Below are 27,574 nucleotides of genomic sequence, written 5' to 3'. Positions count from 1 at the left end.
CCAAAATGAATAAGTAATAATCATGATATTTACATAGCAAAAAGCAGAGCAACCACCCTTCTGAAGCAAAAACTACAGGAGATACATGGAAACACAGGACACAGTAGATTTTAATATACAACTCTTAGTATAACCTTAGTACAAAACAGATCACTTATTTACAAAAAATAAGAGACAGAAGATCTAAGCAACATAATAAATACAGTAAATCTCATGGATATATATCAAACTTTAGACCTTGATTATGGAGAATATACATCTAAGCAATCACAGCACAGTTATAAATGCTGATCCTATAGTAGGTCACAAAGAAAATACTGGCAATTTCCATAAAGCAGAAATATTACAATAAATAATTTCTGACCAAAATGCAATAAAACTAGATTTACAAATAAAAACAAAAAACCAGAAAGGTTCATCTACCTGGAATTTTTAAAACCTCCTAATAACTCTTGAAGAAAAGGAGAAACTTAAAAACGACATTGAAAACACTATGTATCAGAATCAGGATACATTGAAAGCACTGATCAGAGAAAAACTGATTGCAAAAGACACTTTTTTAAAAAATTTTTTTTTGTGTGTTCTATTTACTTATTTTTATTTTTAATTTTTTGAGTCAGGATCTTTCTCTGTGCAGTGGCACAATCATGGCTCACTGCAGCCTTGACCTACCAGGCCCAAACTATCCTCCCACCTCAGCCTCTCTAGTAGCAGCTGGGACTACAAGCACATGCCAACATGCCTGGCTGATTTTTAAATTTTTTGTAGAGTGAGGGTCTCCCTGTGTTGCCCAGGCTGGTCTCCGACTCTTGGGCTCAAGTGATCCTCTCACCTCAGCCACCCAAAGTATTGGGATTACAGGTGTGAGCCACTGTGCCTGGCCATAAAACACTGTTATCTATATAAATGAAAGAATAAAAACAATAAATTTTAATGGGAAACCAACAATAATAAAGTAAATCAAAGAAAACACAAAGAAGGAAATAATAAATATGAAGCAGAAATCAGTGAAGTAGAGAACAGAAAAATAGATCCAATTAGTAAATCAAAGTACTGATTTTTTGGAAAAGTTAATAAATAAACTACTACCTAATTTGATCAAGAAAAAGAGAAAAAGAACAAACACAAAAAATAATAAATGATATAGGTAAAATAATTATGGGAAAAAAGATTTAAAATTAATTTACATGTCTAATTCATAAAAGATACTTTGCAGACTTTTATGCAAATAAATTTGAAATCTTAGATGAAATGGATAATTTCCTATGGAAATACAAATAACAAAAATTGACCCCATTACAGCAAAAAAGCTTAAACAGACTAATTTTCACACACACAAAAAACAGTCAACGTTATTAAGGAACTATCCCACACAAAACAGTACTAGGTCCAGATGGTTTCAGAGGGGGATGCTAACAAACTTACAAAAACCAGAGAGTCCCACTGTTCTAAAATTATATAAGTATATAACATACAAATAATTATAAACATAAATTATAATGCACTATAAATTATAATGAAATATAAATTATTTCATTAAAGGAACCAAGATGGTGACTTTCTTGATTCCCTTAATATGATACCTAGGCCAGATAAAGACAATTCAAAGGCAGATAACTATAGACTCACATCAGTTATGAATGTTGATATAAAAATTCTAAACAAAATATTTTGGCAAACTCAATTCAACATCACATTATGAAAAACATACTCCATGACCAAGTGAGATTTATTCCAGGAAAGCAAGGTTAGTTCGGTACTGGAAAACTCATCAACAGATGCCATGTTAATACATGTAAGGAAATGAAGTATATTACTATCTTCATAAATGCTGAACAAGCCTTTGACAAAATTCAACAATCATTCATGATAAAAACACTCAATAGGCATCAAGGGGCATTTTCTTAGTAAATTATGTACATATCTTAATCCTACAGCAAGTATCTTGTTTAATGGAGAGACAAAAATACTTCAACAGAAGCATTTCTACTAAAATCAGGAACAAGGCAAGCAAGCATGCCTACTATTCCTGCTACTATTTTAACATTGTACCTGAGTTATTAGCCAATGCTAATATAAAAACAGTAAGAGGCATACAAACGGGGTAATGAAGTAAAACTATCTCTATTTTCAGATGATATACTATACCTGGAGAACTCAAGACAATCAGTGAGATAAGAGAATAACAGAGTTCAGAAAGTAACAAGATATAAACTGACACAGAATTCAACAGCTTTCATATATATGAACAACATTGGGCATCAGTTACATGTCCATATACAATAGCAACAAAGAAAACTAAATACTTAAAGACCAGTGGTTTTCAACTCAGGATGATTTTGCCTCCCATTTGAAATTCTGCAATATATGGAGACATTTTTGGTTGTTATAAATGTGAGGGTGCTACTGACATCTAGTGGATGGAGGTCAGGGATACAGCTAAACATCCTACAATACACAGGACAGCCTCCCATAAAAGAGAAATACCTAGCCCCAAAGGTCAACAGTGCCAAGGTTATGAAACCGAGCCAGACAAGTCAATACCATCCTAAGATTCATTTGGAACAACAAACATTCAAGAACAGTGAGGGAAACAATGAAAAAGAAAAACCATGAGAGGATACTAGCCCTACCAGACATTAAAACATACTATAGATCCTCTACAATAAACAAGGAGACCACTGGCAAAGGTGATGAGATGTCTCACTTCCGAGATGACATTTTGTTATATAAGACTCTATCCTGCTACAGGACTTGCTCTAGAGATTCTCCACAGCTGGCTTTGAAGTAAGTGGCCATGCTGTAAAGGAGGCCGTGTGGCAAGAAGCTAACGACAGCCTCTAGTCAACAAGAAGAAGATGAAGCCCTCTGTCCAGAACCACAAGGAAATGAATTCTGCCAACAACCTGTGTGACTTGGAAGCAGATTCTTCCCCAGCACAGCCTCCAGATGAGAACCAGCCTGGACAACACCTTTAGTGCAGCTTTGTCAGACCCTAAGCAGAGCACCTAATTAAGCTGCATCCAGATTGCTACTTAAGCCACTAGGATTAAGCCACTATGACATACTGGAACATCCTATGTGTCAGAAAGTAAGAAAGTGCTCCAAATAGTATGAAGTCATGTTAAAAGGACACGGAAGCCAACCTGAAGGAACTCTTAGTGGTCAAAGTTGGAATAACTTGAGCAACAAGATAAATATTGATGGCATTGGACTTTCATCTATAGAACAAAAGAGATACCCATGATATATATCTATATCTATATCTATATCTACATCTATATCTATCTATAGAAAAGACAACTCTTCCTTACAGATGAATTCCAATTAATGTAGAAGGAAAGGGAGAAATCAAAAATCACTACTAGTAGTACCCACAGTAGTACTGTTGCAGGCAAGATCCACCAATGGATGCTAAAATTAGTGGGTGAAAGTTTGAGAAATGGAATATATAGACTCAAAGTGTCTCCCTCCCATGTTCATTAACAATAGAGGAAAAGATTGTGACTTCACAGTTAAAAAACCCAACAGACACCACCTTAACCAAGGAATCAAGGCTAACATGACTAGTAATGAAACACATTGACATCATGAAGCCTTGAAATGAGGCAAGAAGGACATATAATTTCTGTGAAATATTTGCCAAAAAAGCACAACTGCATTGCAATCATGAGAAAACATCAGACAAACCCAAACCGAGAGATATTCTACAAAATAAACTGACCAGTAGTCTTCAAAGGTGTCCAAGGCAGAAAAAAAAAAAGACTGAAAACTGTCATAGGTTGGAGGATGCTTAGGAGAAACAGCAACTAAATGCAATGTGGGACTCCAGATAGAATTCTGAAACAGAAAGTGATGTTAGTGAAAGTCTATAGTTTGTTAATAGTATTGTACCAATGCTAATTCTTTAGTTGTGATAATTTTACTGTGGGCACATAAGACATTAAAATTAAGGAATGCTGGGAGAGGACCATATGGGAAACTTTTGTATTATTTTTACAACTTTACCATAAGTCTAAAATTAGTTCAAAATAAAGTTTAACTTACAACTCATTAAAAGGCAAATGACCCAACTGAAAAATGGGCAAAGGATCTCAACAGGTATTTCTCCAGGAAGATACACAGATGGCCAGTAAGCACATGAAAAGATGCTCAACATCATTAGTTATCAGGGGATTGCAAATCAAAACCACCATGCAATATCACTTCATACCCACTAGGACGGCTAGAATCAGTCATAGAAAAACAAATGTTGGTAAAGATAAAGATTAATTTTAAAAAATCATCATCGTTGGTAAGCATGTAAAATGGTACAGCAGTTTTGGAAACAGCTTGGCAGTTCCTCAAACAATTAAACAGACTCAGCAATTCCACTCCTAGGGATATATCCAAGAAAAAAAAAACAATACTTTACACACAAAACCTTGCAAAAGAATGTTCATAGTAGCATATTCATAATAGCCAAAAGATGAAAACAACCCAATTGTCCATCAAAGAACAAATGGATGAACAAAATGTGGTACATCTACACAATGGAATATTATCCAGTCATAAAAATGAATTGAAATACTGATACATGCTACGATATGAAAGAAACTTTAAAACATGCTGGGTGAAAGAAGCCAGTTGCAAAGACCACATATTCTATTGTTCCATTCATATGAAATGTCTAGAACAGGGAAATCTAGAGAGACAAGAAGTTGATTAGTGGTTGCCTAGAATTGGGAGGATAGGAAAGTGATAACTAAAGGGTACAGGGTTTCTTTTTAAGTAAAGAAATGTTCTAAAATTGACTCTCGTAATGGTTGCACATATTGATGAATATACTAAAAACCAGAATATTGCATACCTTTTTTTTCTTTTTTGAGACAGTTTCACTCTGTCACCCAGGTTGGAGTGCAGTGGTATAATCTCAGCTCACTGCAACATCTGCCTCTGAGTTCAAGGTGATTCTCCTGCCTCAGCCTCCCGAGCAGCTGGGACTACAGGCGCACACCACCATGCCCAGCTACTTTTTGCATTTTTAGTAGAGATGGGGTTTCACCATGTTGGCCAGGCTGGTCTTGAACTCCTGGCCTCATGCAATCCACCTGCCTCAGCCTCCCACAGTGCTGGGATTACAGGTGTGAGCCACCGCATCTGGTCTAAATTGTACAGTTTAAATTGTGTGAATTATCTTTCTCAATAGCTGTTTAAAAAAAAAAGAAAAAAGAAAAAAGAAAAAAAAGAAAGGCCCCTTGGTCCTTAATTTCACTTTTAATTTTCTTTTACCCTGCCTTATATTACTGCCATCTGCTGGTTGTTGCTTTAAAATACCCATGAGAATCATTCTTTTTTGTTAGATGTGATCATTGTTGTCTAGTTTTGCAAAGACCTTTAAGTTCTTACTTTTTAGAGAGAGATATATCGAAGTGTTTTAAGAATTAATGACTCAATATTTGAGACTCTAAAATACAACAAAAAGGATAGATGAAGCAAATACGACAAAGTGTTATAACTGTTGAACCTGAGGAATGGATAAATTGGAGGAGGGCACTATTCTCTTTGTTGGGGTATGTGTGAAATTTACAAAAATAAAGAGAAAGGACTGTTATTCTTTGAGAGTAAAGGACACATAAACCACTTTGACTTCTAGGGAACAAGGTAGGAAATAAACAAATGGGGTAACAAAAATGGCTTGCAAATCACAGGACACAAATTTTAAAAATTATAAGTATCAGGCTACAATTTAAAATATGACAGTAGTAGAACTGGGAACTAACCAAAAGCAAATCAATTTAAATCCAGACAATTCTCCAACCCCCCAAAAATAGCCTGTCCAAAGGACATATTTCTTCAACTCTTACCCAAAGTTGTTACATATCAATAATATACATTTTATTGAATTATCAGAAGTGCTCAAATACTAATTCAGGCAGAAATATTTTAAGGATATATTTTATAATGGCATACTAAAATCATTTGAAATACTTACTCTCTGAGGCTTGGCTCTTTAAAATAGAAAGGAGTACACCTTCTTCTTCTGCTTGTCCGTTCTGAAGATAGATCTTCTGACTTATTTTCAGATTCAGCAGTGTTATTTGAAACAAAACTGGTATTTGTCAAGTCCTGTAATGGTCTATCACCTGAAAAGAATATTATTTTTCACAAATATTTTTAAAAGTATATAGAGATACAAATAGATATGAGCTATATAGTGGTCTGCAAATCACCACAGCAAATTTTAAATCTTGATTCAATTTTGAGAGGAAAGAGACTAACATTTGAAACAAACTGTCAAAGTAGCCTGCAACTTTTTCATTCTGAAATCACATATGGCTCCCAAAGTTCATCCTAGTTCAACTCTTTTCATGGAAGCACACAAATTACAGTTCATTCAACATATATGCCATTGATCACTCACTCTGTGTAAGGCACCATGAGGAGCACAGAGATAAAAAATGTCTCACCAGTCTTCTAACAAATCCTGCAACTCTAAACCTTTGTAATTCTTTTGCTTCAGTGTGCTTTTACCTGGAATTGACTCACCCGCCAAAACCTTAGGGATCTACACACATATATTGAAATAATAGGCTCCCAGTAAAAATTTTTAATTGGTATAGGAATGTTTAATATTACAAAATTTCTAATGGCAAAAGAAATATATATTTAAAATTCCATAGATTTGGGTCTGCATGCACATGGTAAATGGACTAAAGTTCTTCCAGGTGATTTTTCCCCCTCCCTTTTTCTGACTCTCTACTTTTGATTTTTTTGCAATGAGTACTATTTTAATAACTGGGAAAAAAATAAAAAGTAAATACTACAGGTAAAAATCTTACTTATCCTTTAGGGCCTAAAATGCTACCTATTTAAGGATGCATTTGAAGATTCCTCTAGTCAAAATTACTCCCCATTATATCCCTTAGCATAATACATGTGCTTAAAGAATCATTTATTCCATTTCACCATGATGTTTGTTACATACATGGAATCTGAGGAAAGGGGGTTGGTATTGTTTATTTTTCAATCCTCTATAATATCTAGAAGGGTTTGATCACATTAAATATATGTTGTTGAATGGGGAAAGAGTCTCACTCTCAAGAAACATGCAACTGTCTTCAGTAAAATAAAAACCAGTACAATTCATTATTATATACATTTAAAACATTCAATTTCCTTCAGATGTATGAAAAAGCAAATTATTTGCCTATGGTGTTTATTAGACAAGTTTGTGGTAAAGGCCAAATCCATTTATAGTTGTAAATGTCCAAGATACTCTCACTGTTATTTCCCAAAGTATGAAACTTTCTTTATTCCTTCATGCTATTTCTATGGATCATGTACTCAGTTATATATTGTTTTTAAATTCCATAAAAATACCAGTTAGAAAATACTTCACTGGCTAAGTAAAAAACGAAAACAAAAAACAAAACACTTCTAAAACTTTATCATTTCATAATGGTTATTAACCTACCTATTCCTGATTTTTGGGTTCTCCGGTTGGCTTTAAATTTCATCTTGTTCATCTTCTCATGCTCATCATCACTTACTTGAAAGGCTGGGGAGCACTCCAAGGCAAAATTTTCTTTTATTATCACATTTTTACTAGAAGAAACGCTCAAAGGTACTAAACCTTCACGAACACTGTCAAAGGAAGAATCTTGTATGTTAGGTGAATGTATCTCAGACAAAGATCTAAATGCCTTTGTGTAAAAGTCTGGCTTATTTTTGACCATTTTCTCATTCTCCAAATTGTTTTCCCTATCAGCTTGTTCAGATACAGTAGACTTTCCCTGAACGCTGTCAAGTATTCTTTCCATTACTTCATGGCTCTCTTGAGAAGGATCTATGGAGGTCTTCCTTTTCTTTGACTTAGATGTCATTTTATTTACCTTTTTAACCTGACACTCTCCTTCTTTTATTTCTTCCACAAAAGGGAGATCTTTTTTATTCAAAGTGGTAGTGCTTTGCTTCTGAGTCTTACATAGTTCAACTGGGTTTCCTGGATCAGAATCTGCTTCACTGGTAATATGTTTTAAATCAGATTCTAAGGAGATAGATGTCTGTGAAGATTCTGTTAACTGTGAAGCAAGTTTGTTCTTACCTTTTGTCAAAATGTTCTTTGCCTTGCATGATGATTCTTTCTTACGCTTTTTAACTACTTTGTAGGAATCTAAAATTTGATCACAACTTTCCTTTTCATTACTGTTGACTTCCATATAGTGTTTATTGATAATGTCTTGGCATTCAAGTTTTTGTTTAGATTTATTTACTTTAAAATCAAGATCTTTTGTATAGCTTTCTTGGACATGTGCATCTTTATCATTATCCTCATATATCTGGTTCATTTCAGAAATTATTTCTGTCTTCCAATTCACTTTATTCCTGAGCTTCTTATTTATTTTTGCTTCATTTTGCTCAGCAGATTTCCTATCAGTAACATACTTTTTCAACTCCAATATATTCTGGGTGTCATAATCACATAAATTTCCATTATCTTTGATGAGAAGATCAACTGTTTGAAATTCATTTGTGACTTGTAGATTTTCAGAAATTGTTTCTTTATCCTTTGGGGTTAGAGAGAAGAAGTTATCTTTCTCTAGGTCATGTACAGCTTTGTCATCATTCTCATATATTTGGTTGGTTTCAGGAATTATTTCTGACTTTTGATATACATTTAGTCTAGGCTTCTTACCTATTTTTGAATCATTTTGACAAGCAGGTTGCATATCATGGCCATGTTTCACCCCCAAAACATTTTGAATCTCAGAATCATACAGGTTTCCACTATCTTTGGTAGAAAGAGCAGGTGTTTCAAACTCACTTGGGTCTTCTAGGTTTCCAGGGATGATTTCCTTATCTTTTTGAGTTAAAAAGAGTGAGTGACTTTTAACTGTGTATTCTATACTTTTGTCATTATCTAAATGATTCACTTCAGAAATTATTTCTGTCTTCCGATTTACTTTCTGCCTAAGCTTCTTATTAACTTTCGATTCATTTTGCTGAACGGGGTACATATTGGTGATCTGCTTTTGCAAACCCAACACATTCTGGGTCCTATAGTCACATCGATTTTCATTATCTCTAGTAGAAAGAGCTGGGATTTGAAGCTCTTTGGAAACTTCTATGTTTTCAGAGATAGGTTCTTTATCCTCTTGGGTTTTGAAAAAAAAATTACCTTTTTTTAGGCCATGCACCACATCTTTATCATTATCCTCATACATGTGGTTCATTCCAGAAATTATTTCTGTCTTCCGGTTTACTTTCTTTCTAAGCTTATTAATGTTTGATTCATTTTGCTCTGAGGGTTGAATATCAGTGACATACTTTTTCAAATCCAATATATTGTGGGTCCCATAATCACATAAATTTCCATTATCTTTGGTGGAAAGATTGGCTGTGTGAAATTCATTTGTGACGTTTAGGTTTTCATAAATGGTTACTTTATCCTTTTGGTTTGGGAGTAAGTTATCTTTTTCTAATTTGTGAATCACAAATGTCTGTCTAGAAGCTTTACTTTTATTACAAGTTAGGGAATTCTGACCCTTATCAAATTTACTCTCCTGGTGAAATTTACCTGAACTTTGGGATAAAGAGTATGTTTCCTCTTGCTCATTTGTTATTCTTTTCTCCTTTTTATTACACAGTACATTTTCTCTGTCACCTTGTTCAAAGCCAGTTTGAAGGGTCATTTTCTTCAGTTCATTCACCTGAGCCAGCTGTTCATTCATCTGAGCCAGCTGTTCATCATTGAAAATAAAACCGGGATCTTCTGCATCCCTTTTGCCATCCAGGACATCAGATCTTTCTGTCCTGTTTTCAATCTTTTCCCCAATATCGACATCTGAACTATTTTTTAACTGTCTCTTTGATCTTTCTCTCTTTTTTTCAGAGCTGGAATCTTTCACTTTTCTGAAAGTTTTCATTCCATGTTCATTTGTTTTTTTATTACTTTTCTTTTTAATGCCTGTTGAAACTGTGACAATTTTGCTGACTTCACTAGCAGTTAAATCCATGTCAGCATCATACACAGTTTTCTGCAATTGAAAGTCATCATTATCCTCAACTTGATTCATGCACTCTGCATTAGGTTCTCTGGCAGACTCAGAAGATAAGCCAGGAAGATCCTGTTTATTTCTTTGCATTTCAGTATTTGTTTCATTAGTATGACCATTTATCTCATTATTGCAATTTAATTCTGGACTTGAAATGTGTTGTTTATCTAAAACTGTTGCACAGGGAGTGTCTGCAGAAAGATTATTTGATTCCCAAGATGACCCACGCTTCTTCCTTTCAGTCACATTACTAGGAGATGGTTTCTCCCATCTGTGGCCAATAGACTGGGCATTTCTCATCTCACTCATTAGAGAAGTCTTAGAACTTTGGTCTGAGTGGGAATGGCTTTCTATTAAGAAAAAGAAAACAAAACTCAGAAACAAGTAATGAAATAAATAAGTTACCTTAAACAAATTAGATTCGAAATCAAGCTGTTTCACAGATATAATTTCTGACAATGTGTTCTGATCAGATCCTAATATTACTAAGAATCTATGCTTATAAGAAAATAAGTTAGAAATGATGAGTACTCCTAAATCACATTTTACATTTGTATCTACAGAAAATATATACTGAGAATTCTGCCTCAGCCCCAACAGTAGAGTGGAGTACAGCCAACAGTAGAACCATTAGCATACATTTCTAGAGTGAAAGGAGGCCAGCAAATGAACCCAAATAATAGTGACAGCTCTGAAAAGGATTGCTATCAAAGACTATCAACAGGTAGCTAAAATTTATATAAATTATATATACATATATTAATATATGTTTGTATGTGTGTAAATATATACTCACATGTATATGTGTATACTGTATACATTATATGTATACCATATATATGTGTGTATATATGTGTATGTGTGTGTATATATTATATACATATACATACACCCACACACACACACACACACACACACACATTTTCAGAAAGGAAAAACAATTCTAAGCTCTAAATTCAAAATTGTTATAGTTCCATATCCCAGTCTGAAAATCTATGGCAAATCTGTAAGCACCAGACTACACCACAGATTATCATTTAGGAATACTATGTAAATAAAATGTAAATGCCATCTTTTTTCTTGCTCAACCATTACCCAGACTCAAGTTTTTGCTTTACCATTAATTAACTGGTGATGATCTTCAAAGAGTCTCTATACCTATCTAGGCCCCCAATTTTCATATCTACAAAAAGAGAGGGTAAAACTAAGTAAATATATGGTATCTTTCAAATCATAAGCTAAGATATTGAGAAAAGCTCATTAGGTCCATTTATTTCTAAATATTTCTTCCAGAGTAACAGTATTAGGCCACTGTGGATGTGATGTTTGTCAGCATATTTACTTTAAAATTAAATCTATCACCAGCAGTTTTAAATGGCAGAAGTTAGCAAATCTGTAACATAAGAGAGCTAACTTATTAACTGTTATACATAATTGCCCTCAGGAAGAACATCTGATGAATGTAACTAATACAAATACTCAAAATGAATTTTTAAAACAATCTCACCTCTGGGAGGTACATCAACTATAGAAGAAATATGTTCTGAATCATCTAAACCATATACATTTTGATTATTTTCTTTAAGAAATAACACTTCCGAATTATCCTGAGTTGATAAAAGTTGTGTTGTTGATCCTGAAGAGGGAATATCAGGTAATGTCTTTGATTTAATATTGTTGTCACACTGCATTTTCTCTTTATCTTCATCTTCATCATCATTTGAAGTTAATGGAACCCTAAAGGCAAGTGGGAAGGAAATGAGAAATTATGTATTTTATAAATTTTCTTTAAATGCATGGGCAGTTATTTCTATATTCTATTTAAGATCGAACCACAAATCCACCTGGTACTTTTTCAAGTTCAATGAAGACACTTAAAGGTAGGAAATGAGTAGTTCCTACTAGAACAGAACTTGGAAGGAAACATGAATGCTTCTTAACCCCTTAGTCACAGTGGCCCCAAAAGAAGATAATTTATATATTTACTTCTTGTGCTATTAGAAGACTACTATTAAGCAAATGAAAAAAGTTCAAATGTACTTACAAATAGCCATGTATAATATTTATACTTTTCATAAAATTAATTCTATGTAATACCCAAAAATCTTCCTTTGGTTTCTAGCAAATGTAATTGTTTATAAAATTATGTGTGAAATAAGTTTGCTATGTTTCCAAAAGGCATCCAAGTACACTAAAATCATTATTCCTAGAGTAATTAAATCTATGGGAAGAAAACTGACAGAAACCCACAGAAATAATTTGATACACTGACATATTTGAATTCAAAGAATGAAGAGTAATATCGTCCACAAACAGTAAAGAGCTGTCTTGTATTCCAAGGAAATCACAGATATTTTAAAATAATTTATAATAAGAAAAATAAAATATTTCTGATAAATATTTACGAGAAATTTAAAGGCAACTACCAGTAGAATAGCTGTTGGGAGGAAATTTCTATACCACTTGAGGAAACAAGTTAACAAAAATAAACGGAGAGGTTCTGCTTCTGGTAATGGCTAAAAGTTACTATCAGACCAACCCTACCTAACATAATGACTATAAATTCTGGACAAAATATTTTTAAAAACAACTACTAGAAGTCAGTGAATGGACAAAAAGCAAGTAGAGAGCTAGCGAAGGGGGTGCCGACACTTGGAAGAAGAGTGAGTTTCCCATTGTTTTACAGCCTCAGCTGGTGCCACATTCAAAAAAAGTTGGAAACCTACAGTCTTATTGGTTCAAGGTTAGAATTCAGGGCAACTATAACAGCTGTAAAGTGATGGGGGGAAATGTCAGATAAGAGAGGTAAAGAGGAGAGCCCCAAATTTTGTGTATAAATGCTCCCCAAATATCTAGCTGACCTCTGAATCCCATATATATGAGGAAGATTTGAAGCAGCTATCTAAGGATAAAACAACTAAAATGAGATTTCAGGTGTTGCTTATTTTGGGTTCAGACAAGGTTAGTGCCTATTAAAATTGAAACATCAAAACTCTTTGGGAGAGCATAACTGAATCTACATTTTCTCCAACAAGGGATACACAATACCCAGGTGCAATCTAATATTATCCAATATATGAAGCAATAGAAAAACATGATTTAAACTCACATGGAAAAGATAATCAAAAGAGAATGATCTTGATACGCAAATGGCCAATAAGTACATAAAAATATACTTGACATCATTAATTAATAGGGAACTACAAATAAAAACCATGATGCAATACTACTTCATACTCCTAGATGGCTATACTCACAAGAATGGATAATTATTAACAAGTGTTGGTGAGGAGATGGAGAAATCAGTGTCAAAATACTGTGCTGGCAGGAATGTAAAATGGTGCAAAAGCTTGGAAAAACAATTTGGCAGTTTCTCCAAAAGTTAAACACGGAGTTACCAGATGACCCAGCAATTCCACTGCTAGGCATATATTCAAGAGAACTGAAAATGTATGTCCACACAAAAATTTGTACATGAATGTTTATTGCAGCATTATTCATAATAGCCAAAAAGTGGAAACAATACAAATGTCCATTGATTGATGAATGGATAAACAAAACATGGTATATCCATACAACAGAATTATTGTCCCTCCATAAAAAGTAATGAAATGCTCATATGTGCTACAACATGAATGAACCTTGAAAACAATATGCTAAGTGAAAAAAGCCAGACACAAAAGGCCACATATTTTATGATTCCATTCATATGAAATATCCAAAATGGCCAAATCCATTTAGACAGAAAGTAGATTAGCAGTTGTTAGGGGCTAGGGGGGTGGAGAATGGAGACCGCTATAGATATGAGATTCCCTTTTAGAGATTGAAATATTTTAGAAATGAACAGGGTGAAGATTCAAAGCTTTGTGAATATACTAAAACCACTGCACTGTATACTTTAAAAGGGTGAATTTCATGTGATAAGAAATTTTATGTTAAGTGAATTATATATCTCTATGTTTCTAAAAGTAAATACAAGAAAGGAAATAATTTAAAAATAGACACCAATGAAATATAAAACATAACATTGAGAAAAATAAAATCAATGAAGCCAAAAGCTGAGTTTGTTAAATGAACAATAAAACTGACACACCTCTAGCTAGTTTGATTAAACATACAAATTACAAAAATCAGGAAAGAAAGGTTTTCACTACAGATGCTACAGGCATTAAAAGAATAAGAGAGGTTCCAAGATGACCAAATAGGAACAGCTCCAGTCTATAGCACCCAGCATGAATGATGCAGAAGACGGGTGATTTCTGCATTTCCAACTGAGGTACCAGGTTCATCTCAGTGGGGCTTGTTGGAGAGTTGGTACAGGACAGTGGGTGCAGCCCACGGAGTGTGAACCAAAGCACTGCAAGGCATTGCCTCACCTGGGAAGTGCAAGGGGTCAGGGAATTCCCTTTCCTGGCCAAGGGAAGCCTTGACACACAGCACCTGGAAAATCGGGTCACTCCCACCCTAATACTGTGCTTTTCCAACAGTCTTAGCAAATGGCACACCAGGAGATTATATCCCATGCCTGGCTCAGAGGGTCCCACGCCCACGGAGCCTCGCTCTTGCTAGCACAGCAGTCTGAGGTTGAACGGCAAGGCAGCAGCCAGGCTGGGGGACGGGTGCCCGCCATTGCTGAGGCTTGAGTAGGTAAACAAAGCAGCCAGGAAGCTTGAAGCGGGTGGAGCACCCTGCAGCTCAAGGAGGCCTGACTGCCTCTGCAGACTCCACCTCTGGCGGAGGGCATAGCTGAACAAAAGGCAGCAGAAATTTCTGCAGACTTAAATGTCCCTGTCTGACAGCTTTGAAGAGAGTAGTGGTTCCCCCAGCCCAGGGTTTGAGATCTGAGAATGGACAGACTATCGCCTCAAGTGGGTCCCTGACCCCTGAGTAGCCTAACTGGGAGACACCTCCCAGTAGGGACCGACTGACACCTCATATGGCCGAGTGCCCCTCTGAGATGAAGCTTCCAGAGGAACAATCAGACAGCAACATTTGCCATTCTGCAATATTTGCTGTTCTGCAGCCTGCACTGGTGATACCCAGGCAAACAGGGTCTGGAGTGGACCTCCAGCAAACTCCAACAGACTTGCAGCTGAGAGTCCTGACTGTAAGAAGGAAAACTAACAAAGAGAAAGGACATCCACACCAAAACCCCATCTGTACGTCACCATCATCAAACACCAAAGGCAGATAAAACCACAAAGATGGGGAGAAACCAGAGCAGAAAGCTGAAAATTCTAAAAATTAGAGCACCTCTTCCCCTCAAAAGGAATGCAGCTCCTTGCCAGCAACAGAACAAAGGTGAATGGAGAATGACTTTCACAAGTGGAGAGAAGAAGGTTTTAGACGATCTGTAATAACAAACTTCTCCGAGCTAAAGGAGGATGTTCAAACCCATCGCAAAGAAGCTAAAACCCTTGAAAAAAGATTAGACAAATGGCTAACTAGAATAAACAGCATAGAGAAGACCTTAAATGATCTGATAGAGCTGAAAACCATGGCATGAGAACTATGTGATGCATGCACAAGCTTCAGTAGCTGATTTGATCAACTGGAAGAAAGGGTATCAGTGATTGAAGATCAAATGAATGAAATGAAGCAAGAAGAGAAGTTTAGAGAAAAAAAGAGTACAAAGAAATGAATAAAGCCTCCAAGAAATATGGGACTATGTGAAAAGACCAAATCTACGTCTGATTGGTGTACCTGAAAGTGACGGGGAGAATGGAACCAAGTTGGAAAACACTCTTCCGGATATCATCCAGGAAAACTTCCCCAGCCTAGCAAGGCAGGCCAACATTCAAATTTAGGAAATACAGAGAACGCCACAAAGATACTCCTTGAGAAGAGCAACTCCAAGACACATAATTGTCAGATTCACCAAAGTTGAAATGAAGAAAAAAATGTTAAGGGCAGCCAGAGAGAAAGGTTGGGTTACTCACAAAGGGAAGCCCATCAGACTAACAGCAGAACTCTCAGCAGAAACTCTACAAGCCAGAAGAGAGTGGGGGCCAATATTCAACATTCTTAAAGAAAAGAATTTTCAACCCAGAATTTCATATCCAGCCAAACTAAGCTTCATAAGTGAAGGAGAAATAAAATCCTTTACAGACAAGCAAATACTGAGCGATTTTGTCACCACCAGGACTGCCCTAAAAGAGATCCTGAAGGAAGCGCTAAATATGGAAAGGAACAACTGGTACCAGCCACTGCAAAAACATGCCAAATTGTAAAGACCACTGATGCTAGGAAGAAACTGCATCAACTAACAAGTAAAATAACCAGCAAACATCATAATGACAGGATCAAATTCACAAATAACAATATTAACCTTAAATGTAAATGGGCTAAATGCTCCAGTTAAAAGACACAGACTGGCAAATTGGATAAAGAGTCAAGACCCATCAGTGTGCTGTATTCAGGAGACCCATCTCACGTGCAGCGACACAAATAGGCTCAAAATAAAGGGATGGAGGAAGATCTACCAAGCAAATGGAAAACAAAAAAAGGCAGGGGTTGCAATCCTAGTCTCTAATAAAACAGACTTTAAACCAACAAAGATCAGAAGAGACAAAGAAGGCCATTACATAATGGTAAAGGGATCAATTCAACAAGAAGAGCTAACTATCCTAAATATATATGCAACCAATACAGGAGCACCCAGATTCATAAAGCAAGTCCTTAGAGACCTACAAAAAGACTTAGACTCCCACACAATAATAAAGGGAGACTTTAACACCCTACTGTCAACATTAGACAGATCCATGAGACAGAAAATTAGCAAGGATATCCAGGAATTGAATTCAGCTCTGCACCAAGCAGACCTAATAGACATCTACAGAACTCTCCACTCCAAATCAACAGAATATATATTTTTCTCAGCACCACATCACACTTATTCCAAAATTGACCACACAGTTGGAAGTAAAGCACTCATCAGCAAATGTAAAAGAACAGAAATCACAACAAACTATCTCTCAGACCACAGTGCAATCAAACTAGAACTCAGGATTGAGAAACTCACTCAAAACTGCTCAACTACATGGAAACTGAACAATCTGTTCCTGAATGACTACTGGGTACATAACGAAATGAAGGCAGAAATAAAGATGTTCTATGAAACCAATGACAACAAAGGCACAACATACCAGAATCTCTGGGACACATTTAAAGCAGTGTCTAGAGGGAAATTTACAGCACTAAATGCCCACAAGAGAAAGCAGGAAAGATCTAAAATTGACACCCTAACATCACAATTAAAAGAACTAGAGAAGCAAGAGCAAACACATTCAAAAGCTAGCAAAAGGCAAGCAATAACTAAGATCAGAGCAGAACTGAAGGAGATAGAGACACAAAAAAACCCTTCAAAAAATCAATGAATCCAGGAGCTGGTTTTTTTGAAAAGGTCAACAAAATTGATAGACCACAAGCAAGATTAATAAAGAAGAAAAGAGAGAAGAATCAAATAGATGCAATAAAAAATGATAAAGGGGATATCACCACCGATCCCACAGAAATACAAACTACCATCAGAGAATACTACAAACACCTCTATGCAAATAAACTAGAAAATCTAGAAGAAATGGATAAATTCCTGGACACATACACACTCCCAAGACTAAACCAGGAAGAAGCTGAATCCCTGAATAGACCAATAACAGGTTCTGAAATTGAGGCAATAATTAATAGCCTACCAACCAAAAAAAGTCCAGGACCAGACGTATTCACAGCTGAATTCTACGAGAGGTACAAAGAGGAGTTGGTACCATTCCTTCTGAAACTCTTCCAATCAATAGAAAAAGAGTGAATCCTCCCTAACTCATTTTATGAGGCCAGCATCATCCTGATACCAAAGCCTGGCAGAGACACAACAAAAAAAGAAAATTTTAGACCAATAACTCTGATGAACATCGATGCAAGAATCCTCAATAAAATACTGGCAAACCAAATCCTGCAGCACATCAAAAAGCTTATCCACCATGATCAAGTTGGCTTCATCCCTGGGATGCAAGGCTGGTTCAACATATGCAAATCAATAAACGTAATCCAGCATATAAACAGAACCAAAGACAAAAACCACATGATTATCTCCATAGATGCAGAAAAGACCTTTAACAAAATTCAACAGCCCTTCATGCTAAAAACTCCCAATAAATTAGGTATTGATGGGATGTATCTCAAAATAATAAGAGTCATTTATGACAAACCCACAGCCTCCAGTTTTGAATGGGCAAAAACTGGAAGCATTCCCTTTGAAAACTGGCATAAGACAGGGATGCCCTCTCTCACCACTCCTATTCAACATAGTGTTGGAAGTTCTGGCCAGGGCAATCAGACAGGAGAAACAAATACAGGGTATTCAATTAGGAAAAGAGGAAGTCAAATTGTCACTGTTTGCAGATGACATGATTGTATATTTAAAAAAACCTCATCGTCTCAGCCCAAAATCTCCTTAAGCTGATAAGCAACTTCAGCAAAGTCTCAGGATACAAAATCAATGTACAAGAATCACAAGCATTCCTATACACCAATAACAGACAAACAGAGAGCCAAATCATGAGTGAACTCATGATTCACAATTGCTTCAAAGAGAATAAAATACCTAGGAATCCAACTTACAAGGGATGTGAAGGACCTCTTCAAGGAGAACTACAAACCACTGCTCAATGAAATAAAAGAGGGCACAAACAAATGGAAGAACATTCCATACTCATGGGTAGGAAGAATCAATATTGTGAAAATGGCCATACTGCCCAAAGTAATTTATAGATTCAATGCCATCCCCATCAAGCTACCAATGACTTCCTTCACAGAATTGGAAAAACCTACTTTAAAGTTCATGTGGAAACAAAAAACAGCCCGCATTGCCAAGACAATCCTAAGCCAAAAGAACAAAGCTGGAGGCATCACGCTACCTGACTTCAAACAATACTACAAGGCTACAGCAACCAAAACAGCATGGTACTGGTACCAAAACAGAGATATAGACCAATGGAACAGAACAGAGCCCTCAAAAATAATACCACACATCTACAACCATCTGATATTTGACAAACCTGACAAAAACAAGAAATGGGGAAAGGATTCCCTATTTAATAAATGGTGCTGGGAAAACTGGCTAGCCATATGTAGAAAGCTGAAACTGGATCCCTTCCTTACACCTTATACAAAAATTAATTCAACATGGATTAAAGACTTACATGTTAGACCTAAAACCATAAAAACCCTAGAAGAAAACCTAGGCAATACCATTCAGGCCACAGGCATGGGCAAGGACTTCATGACTAAAACACCAAAAGCAATTGCAGCAAAAGCCAAAATCGACAAATGGGATCTAATTAAACTAAAGGGCTTCTGCACAGCAAAAGAAACTACCATCAGAGTGAACAGGCAACCTACAAAATGGGAGAAAATTTTTGCAATCTACTCATCTGACAAAGGGCTAATATCCAGAATCTACAAAGAACTTAAACAAATTTACAAGAAAAAATCAAACAACCCCATCAAAAAGTGGGTGAAGGATAACAGACACTTCTCAAAAGAAGACATTTATGCAGCCAACAGACACATGAAAAAATGCTCATCATCACTGCCCATCAGAGAAATGCAAATCAAAACCACAATGAGATACCATCTCACACCAGTTAGAATGGCAATCATTAAAAAGTCAGGAAACAACAGGTGCTGGAGAGGATGTGGAGAAATAGGAACACTTTGACACTGTTGGTGGGACTGTAAACTAGTTCAACCATTGTGGAAGACAGTGTGGCGATTCCTCAAGGATCTAGAACTAGAAATACCATTTGACCCAGCTTTCCCATTACTGGGTATATACCCAAAGGATTATAAATCATGCTGCTATAAAGACACATGCACACGTATGTTTATTGCAGCACTATTCACAATAGCAAAGACTTGGAACCAACCCAAATGTATACAACCCAAATGTCCAACAATGATAGACTGGGTTAAGAAAATGTGCACATATACACCATGGAATACTATGCAGCCATAAAAAAGGATGAGTTCATGTCCTTTGTAGGGACATGGATGAAGCTGGAAACCATCATTCTCAGCAAACTATTGCAAGGACAGAAAACCAAACACTGCATGTTCTCACTCATAGGTGGGAATTGAACAATGAGAACACTTGGACACAGGATGGGGAACATCACACACCAGGGCCTGTCGTGGGGTGGGGGCAGAGGGGAGGGATAGCGTTAGGAAACATACCTAATGTAAATGACGAGTTAATGGGTGCAGCACACCAACATGGCAGATGTATACATATGTAACAAACCTGCACGTTGTGCACATGTACCCTAGAACTTAAAGTATAATAATAAAAAAAATAAGAAAAGCATAGTATAAGCAACTTTATACCAATAAACTTTACTGACTAGATGAGATGTGTGATTTTCTTGAAAGACAAACGTTTTCTAAATTGACTTGAAAAGAAACCAAAAACTTGAAAAGCCCCATATCTATTTTAAAAATTAAATTCATAATTAAAAACTCCAGGCCCAAATTACTTCTCTTGTGAATTCTATTAAACATTAATGAAAAACTACCAATTGTACAAACTCTTTCAAAAATTGAGGAAGACAAATGCTTCTCATCCCATGAGGCCAGCATAACCCTTGTCAAAACCCATCAACGGTTTTTGTAAGAAAATTAAAGACCAATATCCCTTATGAACATAGCACAAGAATTTTAAAGAAAATATTAGCAAATCAAACTCAGCAATATATAGAAAGAATAATACATCATAACGAAGTGGAATTTTTTTTTAGGAACGCAAAGTTTGCATTAGAAAATCCACTGAAGTCACTGTATTAATAGAACAAAGAAAAAAATAATGATTCTCTCTAGAAATGCAAAAAAATCATTTGACAAAATTCAATACAAATCATTATAAAAACTCAGAAAACCAGAAAAAAGGGAACTTCTTCAGCTTGCAAGAAAGGTGCTAACTTTTCAACAGAAAAAGATAGATACCTGAAGATGATAAAATGACACCTGATTCACTTATATAGCATTTTAAATATAATAGAATTTGAAAGTAAGGGTATAGAAAAAGATATATCATGGAAATATTATAACAAACAAAGTAGACTTCAAAGCAGGAACCATTGCTAGAAATCAGAAAAACAAATCAGTCCTAAATGTATGAGTACCTAATAACAGTCAAAGCAGGAACCATTGCTAGAAATCAGAAAAACAAATCAGTCCTAAATGTATGAGTACCTAATAACAGCTTTAAAATACATATAGCAAAAATTGACAAAACTAAAAGGAGAAACAGATGAATTCATAATCATAATGGTAGACTTTAATAAACTTCTCTCAATAACTGACAGAATAAACAGTCAACAGAAGCAGGAAGGATATGCAAGACTATAATTAACAAACTAGACACAGCTGCCATACATAAAAATACTGCGTTCAGCCATTGCAAAATACACATTTTTTTCATGTGCACCCCAAATAATTACCAAATTAGATCAAGCTTTGTCCTAATGAAATTCCCAACCTACTTCAAAAATCTAAATTCATTTTAACTATAGTCCCTAATTATAGCAGAATTAAGCTAGATATCAACAACAAAAAGTAAAAATAAAAATAACCATCAGCTTAGAAATTAAACAGTATACTTGTAAGTGATCCACAGGGTCAAATAAAAAATCAGAAAAAAAAATCTTGAACTAAATAATGATATGGTATATCAAAAACTGTGAATCTAGGAGACTGATGATGTATGCCTGTAGTCCCAGCTACTCAGGAGGCTAAAGCAGGAGGATCATTTGAACCTAGGAAATCAAGTCCAGCTTGGGCAACGAGAACTCATCACAAAATAAACAAACAAAAATTGTGGAACACAGCTAAAGCAGTGATTATAGGAAAATAACCTTAAATGCTTATTTTTTTAAAAGAGAGGCTGAAAATTGATAATCTAAACTACCCCAAGAAGCAACTAATAAGAGTAATAATAATAACGAAAAGAAAAGCAAAACAGAAAGAAACAATAAAGAGCAGAATCAATGAAATAGAAAACAAATATACTAAAACAACAACATAGCTCCAAATGAGACCTTCACAAAGATGAATAAAATTGACAGACCTCTAGAGCAAGACTAAGAAAAAAAGTGATGAAACACAAATAACCAATACTGAGAAAGAAGAAGAGAACCTCACTACATACCCAAAACACATTAAGCACATAACTTGATAATATTATGGACAATTTTATGCCAGTAATTTTAGATGAAATGGTCAAATTCTTTAAAAAAAAATTTAACAAACCTAAGAAGAAATAAGAAATCTGAATATTCTTATACCTATTAAAGAAATGAGATGTTACACCAGGCGTGGTGGCTCATGCCTGTAATCCCAGCACACTGGGAGGCCGAGGCAGGTGGATCACCTGAGGTCAGGAGTTCGACACCAACCTGGCCAACATGGCGAAACCCTGTCTCTATAAAATATACAAAATTTAGCTGGGCGCGTTGGCGAGCATCTGTAATCCCAGTTACTCAGGAGGCTGAGACAGGAGAACCACTTGAATCCGGAAGGCAGAGGCTGCAGTGAGCCAAGATCGCACCACTGCACTCTAGCCTGGGTTGCAGGAGTGAAACTCCACCTCAAAAAAAAAAAAAAAAAAAAGAGATGTTACCAAAACCTTTTCCACAAGAAAACTGCAAGCAGGCCCAGATAACTTCTAAACATTAAAAAAAAAAAAAAAAAAATCCTACACAAATGCTGCCATAAAACAGAAAAAGAGGTGCACTTAATTCATTTACAGTGACCAGCATACTATAAATACAAAAACCTGACAAAATCTATTACAAGAAACAAAAATTATACATCATTTTCATCAACATACAATGATGTAAAATGATGCAAAAATATTTTTTTTAAATTAGCAATTACAATTTTGTGGCATATCAAAAGGATACTTCATCAGGAGCAGTTCATTGTAGAAATGCAATTGTGGTTTAACATTCAAAAATCCTTATAATTCATTATATGAATAAAAATATTTAAAAATTCATAACATTAATAGAAAAAAGAAAAAATTAGTATCTACTCAACAGTGACAGAAAAAGCATTTGATAAAATTCAGTAGTTATTCATGAAAAACTCTCAGCAAACTGAAAGTACAAAGAAACTTTCATAATCTGATTAAGAGAATCTACAAAAACCCAAGAGCAGACATCATATTTAATAACAGGAATACAATATTTAATAATGGGAATACAATATGAATGCCTGTTCTTACTTCTTTTATTCAATATTTACCAAGTAGCTGGCCGGGCACGGTGGCTCACACCTGTAATCCCAGCATTTTGGAAGGCCAAGGTGGACAGATCACAAGGTTCAAGAGATTGAGACCACCCTGGCCAACATGGTGAAACCCTGTCTCTACTAAAAGTACAAAAATTAGCTGGGAGTGATGGTGCGTGCCTGTAGTCCCAGCTACTCAGGAGGCTGAGGCAGGAGAATCGCTTGAACCCAGGAGGCAGAGGTTGCAGTGAGCCGAGATCATGCCATTGCACTCAAGCTTGGTGACAGAGTGAGACTCCGTCTCAAAAAAAAAAAAAAAAAAAAGTAGCCAATGCAACAAGGTAAGAAAAAATAAAAGCCAAAACCTGGACAAAACAAACAAACAAACAAATAAAAGAAAAGCTATATATTAGGAGGTTAGGGGGAATAAAACTGCCGTTATTCACAAATAGTAAAATTATATTCACAAACTATTAGAATAGCAAGGTCACTGGAAACAAGGTCAATATCCAAAAATCATATTGCTATATATTAACATCAAGAAGAAAATTAAATTTAAAAAGCAGAGCTTCTCTGCCTATGGAGTAGCCATTTCTTATTCCTTTACTTTCCTAATAAACTTGCTTTTACTTTAAGGATTTGCCTTGAATTCTTTCTTGTGTGAGATCCAAGAACCCTCTCTTGGGGTCTGGATCAGGACGCTTTCCAATAACATCTTCTTGGCAAACCATGAAGGGATGATACTGAGGAGACCCCTGACCCAAAGGAAATAGACTGCAGCACCAATTGGCCAACTTTGGGTAAGTGGTGGGGTGCCCAGGTAAAGGATGGGATTGGGTTAGAGGCCCAACTTAGGGGAGTTAGTCTCTCCTAAGACAGAGTGGATTAAAGGCCCCTCTTAATAAAAGGCAAGGATGCTTCACCAAACTTCAGTTTGAGGCCCAACTTATGAGGGTTAGAGTCCCTTCTGAGATGTAGGGGATTAGAGGCCCCCATCAGTAAAGTCCCTCTTGGCTACAAACAAATTTGGCATTATGGGACGTTAACCACTCTTCTCTTTGGATTAATTTGCCTTCCACTCTTTGCAGATGGCTGTGGGTGACAGGATTAGGCACATACATGTTCATGGGACATGGGGAAGCTTTTTCCTCCCCTAAAGGGGGAAACCTGAGAGCTGACGGGACTGCTGGAACAGATCCTTTCACAACCGACAAATGGCCACCTGAACTTTTGATTCAGTGTCATTGCAATGAGTGGGTCTTTCTCTGGCTTCCCTGAACTCTTTGCCTGCCCCACTTTGCCACAGGCAATCTCTCTCTCTCTCCCCCTCTCTCTGTCTCTCTGTCTCTGTCTCTGTCTCTCTCTCTCTCAGCCAGGAGTTTTGGGGTTGATATCACAGTTAGCTCTAAAAATTGTTTTGAGCAGTTAAAAGCCTTTGCAAGCTCAAAATTGGCTGCTGTAAGGTCCTTCTGGGAAGGGCAATGGAAACTGCCCAATGCTGTAGCTTACTGGCTAAGGCTTTGTCTTTTCACTATGGCAGCTTGGGTTCAATTCCCAGCTTAGGGAATGAGTACTTTCTGCTTGATATCTGTGTGATCTTTATCATTTGTTGATTCTCTTCCCCTCCATGTATGACTTCTGGCTTCCCTTCGTGAATCTTCCTTTCTCTGAGCTACCTTTGGAGATTCTAGATCTTATAAAAATTGCTTACCACCTCCTTGAAAATATCATGTACATATGATTAACTTATGGTTAAGTCATAATGTTAGGCTTATTGGTTTCACCTGGGAGGTTACCTTTGGTAAAATTCAAAAGCGAGAAATATTGGCTGTTTGGCCTGGCTAAAATCAGGTAATGAGATTTAAAAGGACTTTTTAAAAGAGCACTATGACTAAAAGTCAGTAGATAATTAAAAGCGGATATTCGACTTAGCACGGTGGCTCATGCCTGTAATCCCAGCACTTTGGGAGGCTGAGGTGGGCAGATCACCTGAGGTCAGGAGTTCGAGACCAGCCTGGCCAACAATGATGAAACCCCATCTCTACTAAAAATACAAAAATTAGCCAGGCTTGGTGGCAGGTGCCTGTAATCCCAGCTACTCAGGAGGCTGAGGCAGGAGAATTGCTTGAACCCAGGAGGTGGAGGTTGTAGTGAGCCGAGATTGCACCACTGCACTCCAGCCTGGACGACAAGAGTGAGACTCCGTCTCAAAACAAACAAACAAAAAAGCGGATATTCAAGCTCTAATAGCCTGAGACTCCTTGGGGAAAACAGAGGAGGCACCACAGACCCTGTTTTGGGAAAAACCTATTTACCTCATGAAACCCCAGGAATTGAAAGTTGATAGATCTCCCTCAAAATCTAAGGCTCTATTCTGTTTCACATTGTGTTATCTGATATTTTTGACTTTCGGGGGTATCAGAAATTCTTTGCATTATGAGAGAACAGAAATTCTTTGCATTATGAGAGAACATTGGGGTGTAATAATTTGGTAGGAAATATGCTTCTGGGGATAGCTAATGGCAGTTATGGCGGGGATACTCGGCTGTTTGCACGTTTGGATCAGAAAAGCATGCTCTTTCTTGGCCACCCGGAAGGTATTGGAAATGTCCTTACCTCCCACTACCACTGAGAAATAAGATTCCCCTGGGGGATGGGCTAATCACAGAATGGGCTGATTAGCTTTGGGTTGCTTTGTAAAAAATGCACAGTAAAATCATTGTACTGTCTTGTTCCGTAGCATTTCTCATTTTTTGGGATCTAGGATCTGGTATAAAAATGGGACCCTTAATTTGGGGGGATTTATTTTGCCTTCCAGCTATGCCTGCTTATTAGGCCCTAGAAACTGTATGCTTGAAATAGAAACTTAAAAACTAGCAAATGAAAAATCTTACAACTACTGGATCTTCTTTTGTTTGTCTGTGTATTTATGTGTGTGATGTGTGTGATATAAAAGGGCTTTAACTGGCTTAAAAATAATAAGTGCTTAAATAAAACATTTTGTCAGAAAAGTAAAAAGTGTAATGCCTTTTAGTTCATGTGACTTAACTAATCTTTGGGAAAAGATTATAAAAAGTCATGGGAATGTGAATTTTTTTTGCCTTGTTGAGGGGGTTAAAGAATTGTTTTAAATTAGATAGGATAAAGCTGAAGATTCAAGCAAGTTGTGGAGGTTTGTGAAAAATTAATCTTGTAAAAACATTGTGTGTGAGAACATATTAAAGGGGTATTATTCTGTCTTTCCATAAATTGAACATTGGAATAAAAGCATAACAGGTTTTTCTTAGAGCACTGATCTGCTCTTTAAAAAAAAATTTGTAAAGGGTTGTAAAAGGTTTGAGAATCTTACCTTAAGGTCAAACTGATTAAGATTGAATACATTTTTGTATAAGGTTTTATTAAGAATTGAGTTTGACATAAATAATGCACTAATGCAGTGGTGAAATTTGGCGTATTTGGCATAAAAATCTTACAGGAAGCACTGTCGAATGTGAAAGTGTTTGCCTTTCTTTGTGCTTATATAAATATTACTGGTATGTGTTCCAAAATTATGCAAAATTCCTGTAACTCTGATATGGCTTAGTGTATGTTATTAATCATTATAACTGTTATGTAAAATTGTTGTATGTCATAGAAGAAACCAAAATTTCCTTGTTGATTGTGGCTTTAATAATGGTTGTCCTAACTAAGACTTTTTGTCACCTACAGACAATTGTCTTGTTTTAATCCTCTTCAAAAGGTAATTTATAATCAGCTATAGGACTTTGACAGGTGCTCTTGAATGCAAGTTTCTAGTAACTTTGGAGATTGTGACATTAGAATAGAGGAAAAAACTTCCAGTACTCATGGAGAGTGGAAATGTTCATGAATATCAAATAGGACAGTACTTAACTGCATGGACTGAACCAATGTAAGTCTGAAGTAATCTTTTTTGGCTTTTTGCTTGAAACGTTGATGATCTTTTGTTTTGTTTTTCAGTGTCAACAAAATTTTTCTTTTGAGCTATTTACAGCTTTTAAAAATTGAGTACAGTATACTCCTGTGAACAAAATTTGGAGCATGTTTGTTTCTCTCTACCTGATTTCTCTAGAATTTGAAAACTAGTTGTGAATATTCTTAATTGATGGCAATATAGTTGTTTGTATAAGTACAATAAGAATCTGTTTTCTTTTGCAACAGAACACAATTGGAAAAACTGGTTATTTTACCAAGGCATTGACTGGAATGGTGTGCTTTCCTTTAAGGAATCAAATTTG

At 36.0% G+C, this 27,574-nt stretch overlaps 1 protein-coding gene across 1 annotated transcript in view; it reads right to left on the bottom strand.

Moving 5' to 3' along the window:
• Positions 1-27,574, bottom strand: part of SGO2 (shugoshin 2) — a 57,801-nt gene that overhangs the window by 2,332 nt on the left and 27,895 nt on the right. The window contains exons 6-8 of the mRNA XM_019021797.3: positions 11,545-11,774; positions 7,457-10,387; positions 5,975-6,125 (exon numbers count right to left, since the gene is read on the bottom strand). Of these exons, the coding sequence (XP_018877342.2) occupies positions 5,975-6,125; positions 7,457-10,387; positions 11,545-11,774 (3,312 nt within the window). The remainder of the gene's footprint in view (positions 1-5,974; positions 6,126-7,456; positions 10,388-11,544; positions 11,775-27,574) is intronic.

Source organism: Gorilla gorilla, chromosome 11, assembly GCF_029281585.2.
Source record: "Gorilla gorilla gorilla isolate KB3781 chromosome 11, NHGRI_mGorGor1-v2.1_pri, whole genome shotgun sequence".
NCBI classification, from domain to species: domain Eukaryota; kingdom Metazoa; phylum Chordata; class Mammalia; order Primates; family Hominidae; genus Gorilla; species Gorilla gorilla.
The sequence above is the reverse complement of the archived record's forward strand: the minus strand, read 5'-3'. Positions and strand labels throughout refer to the sequence as shown.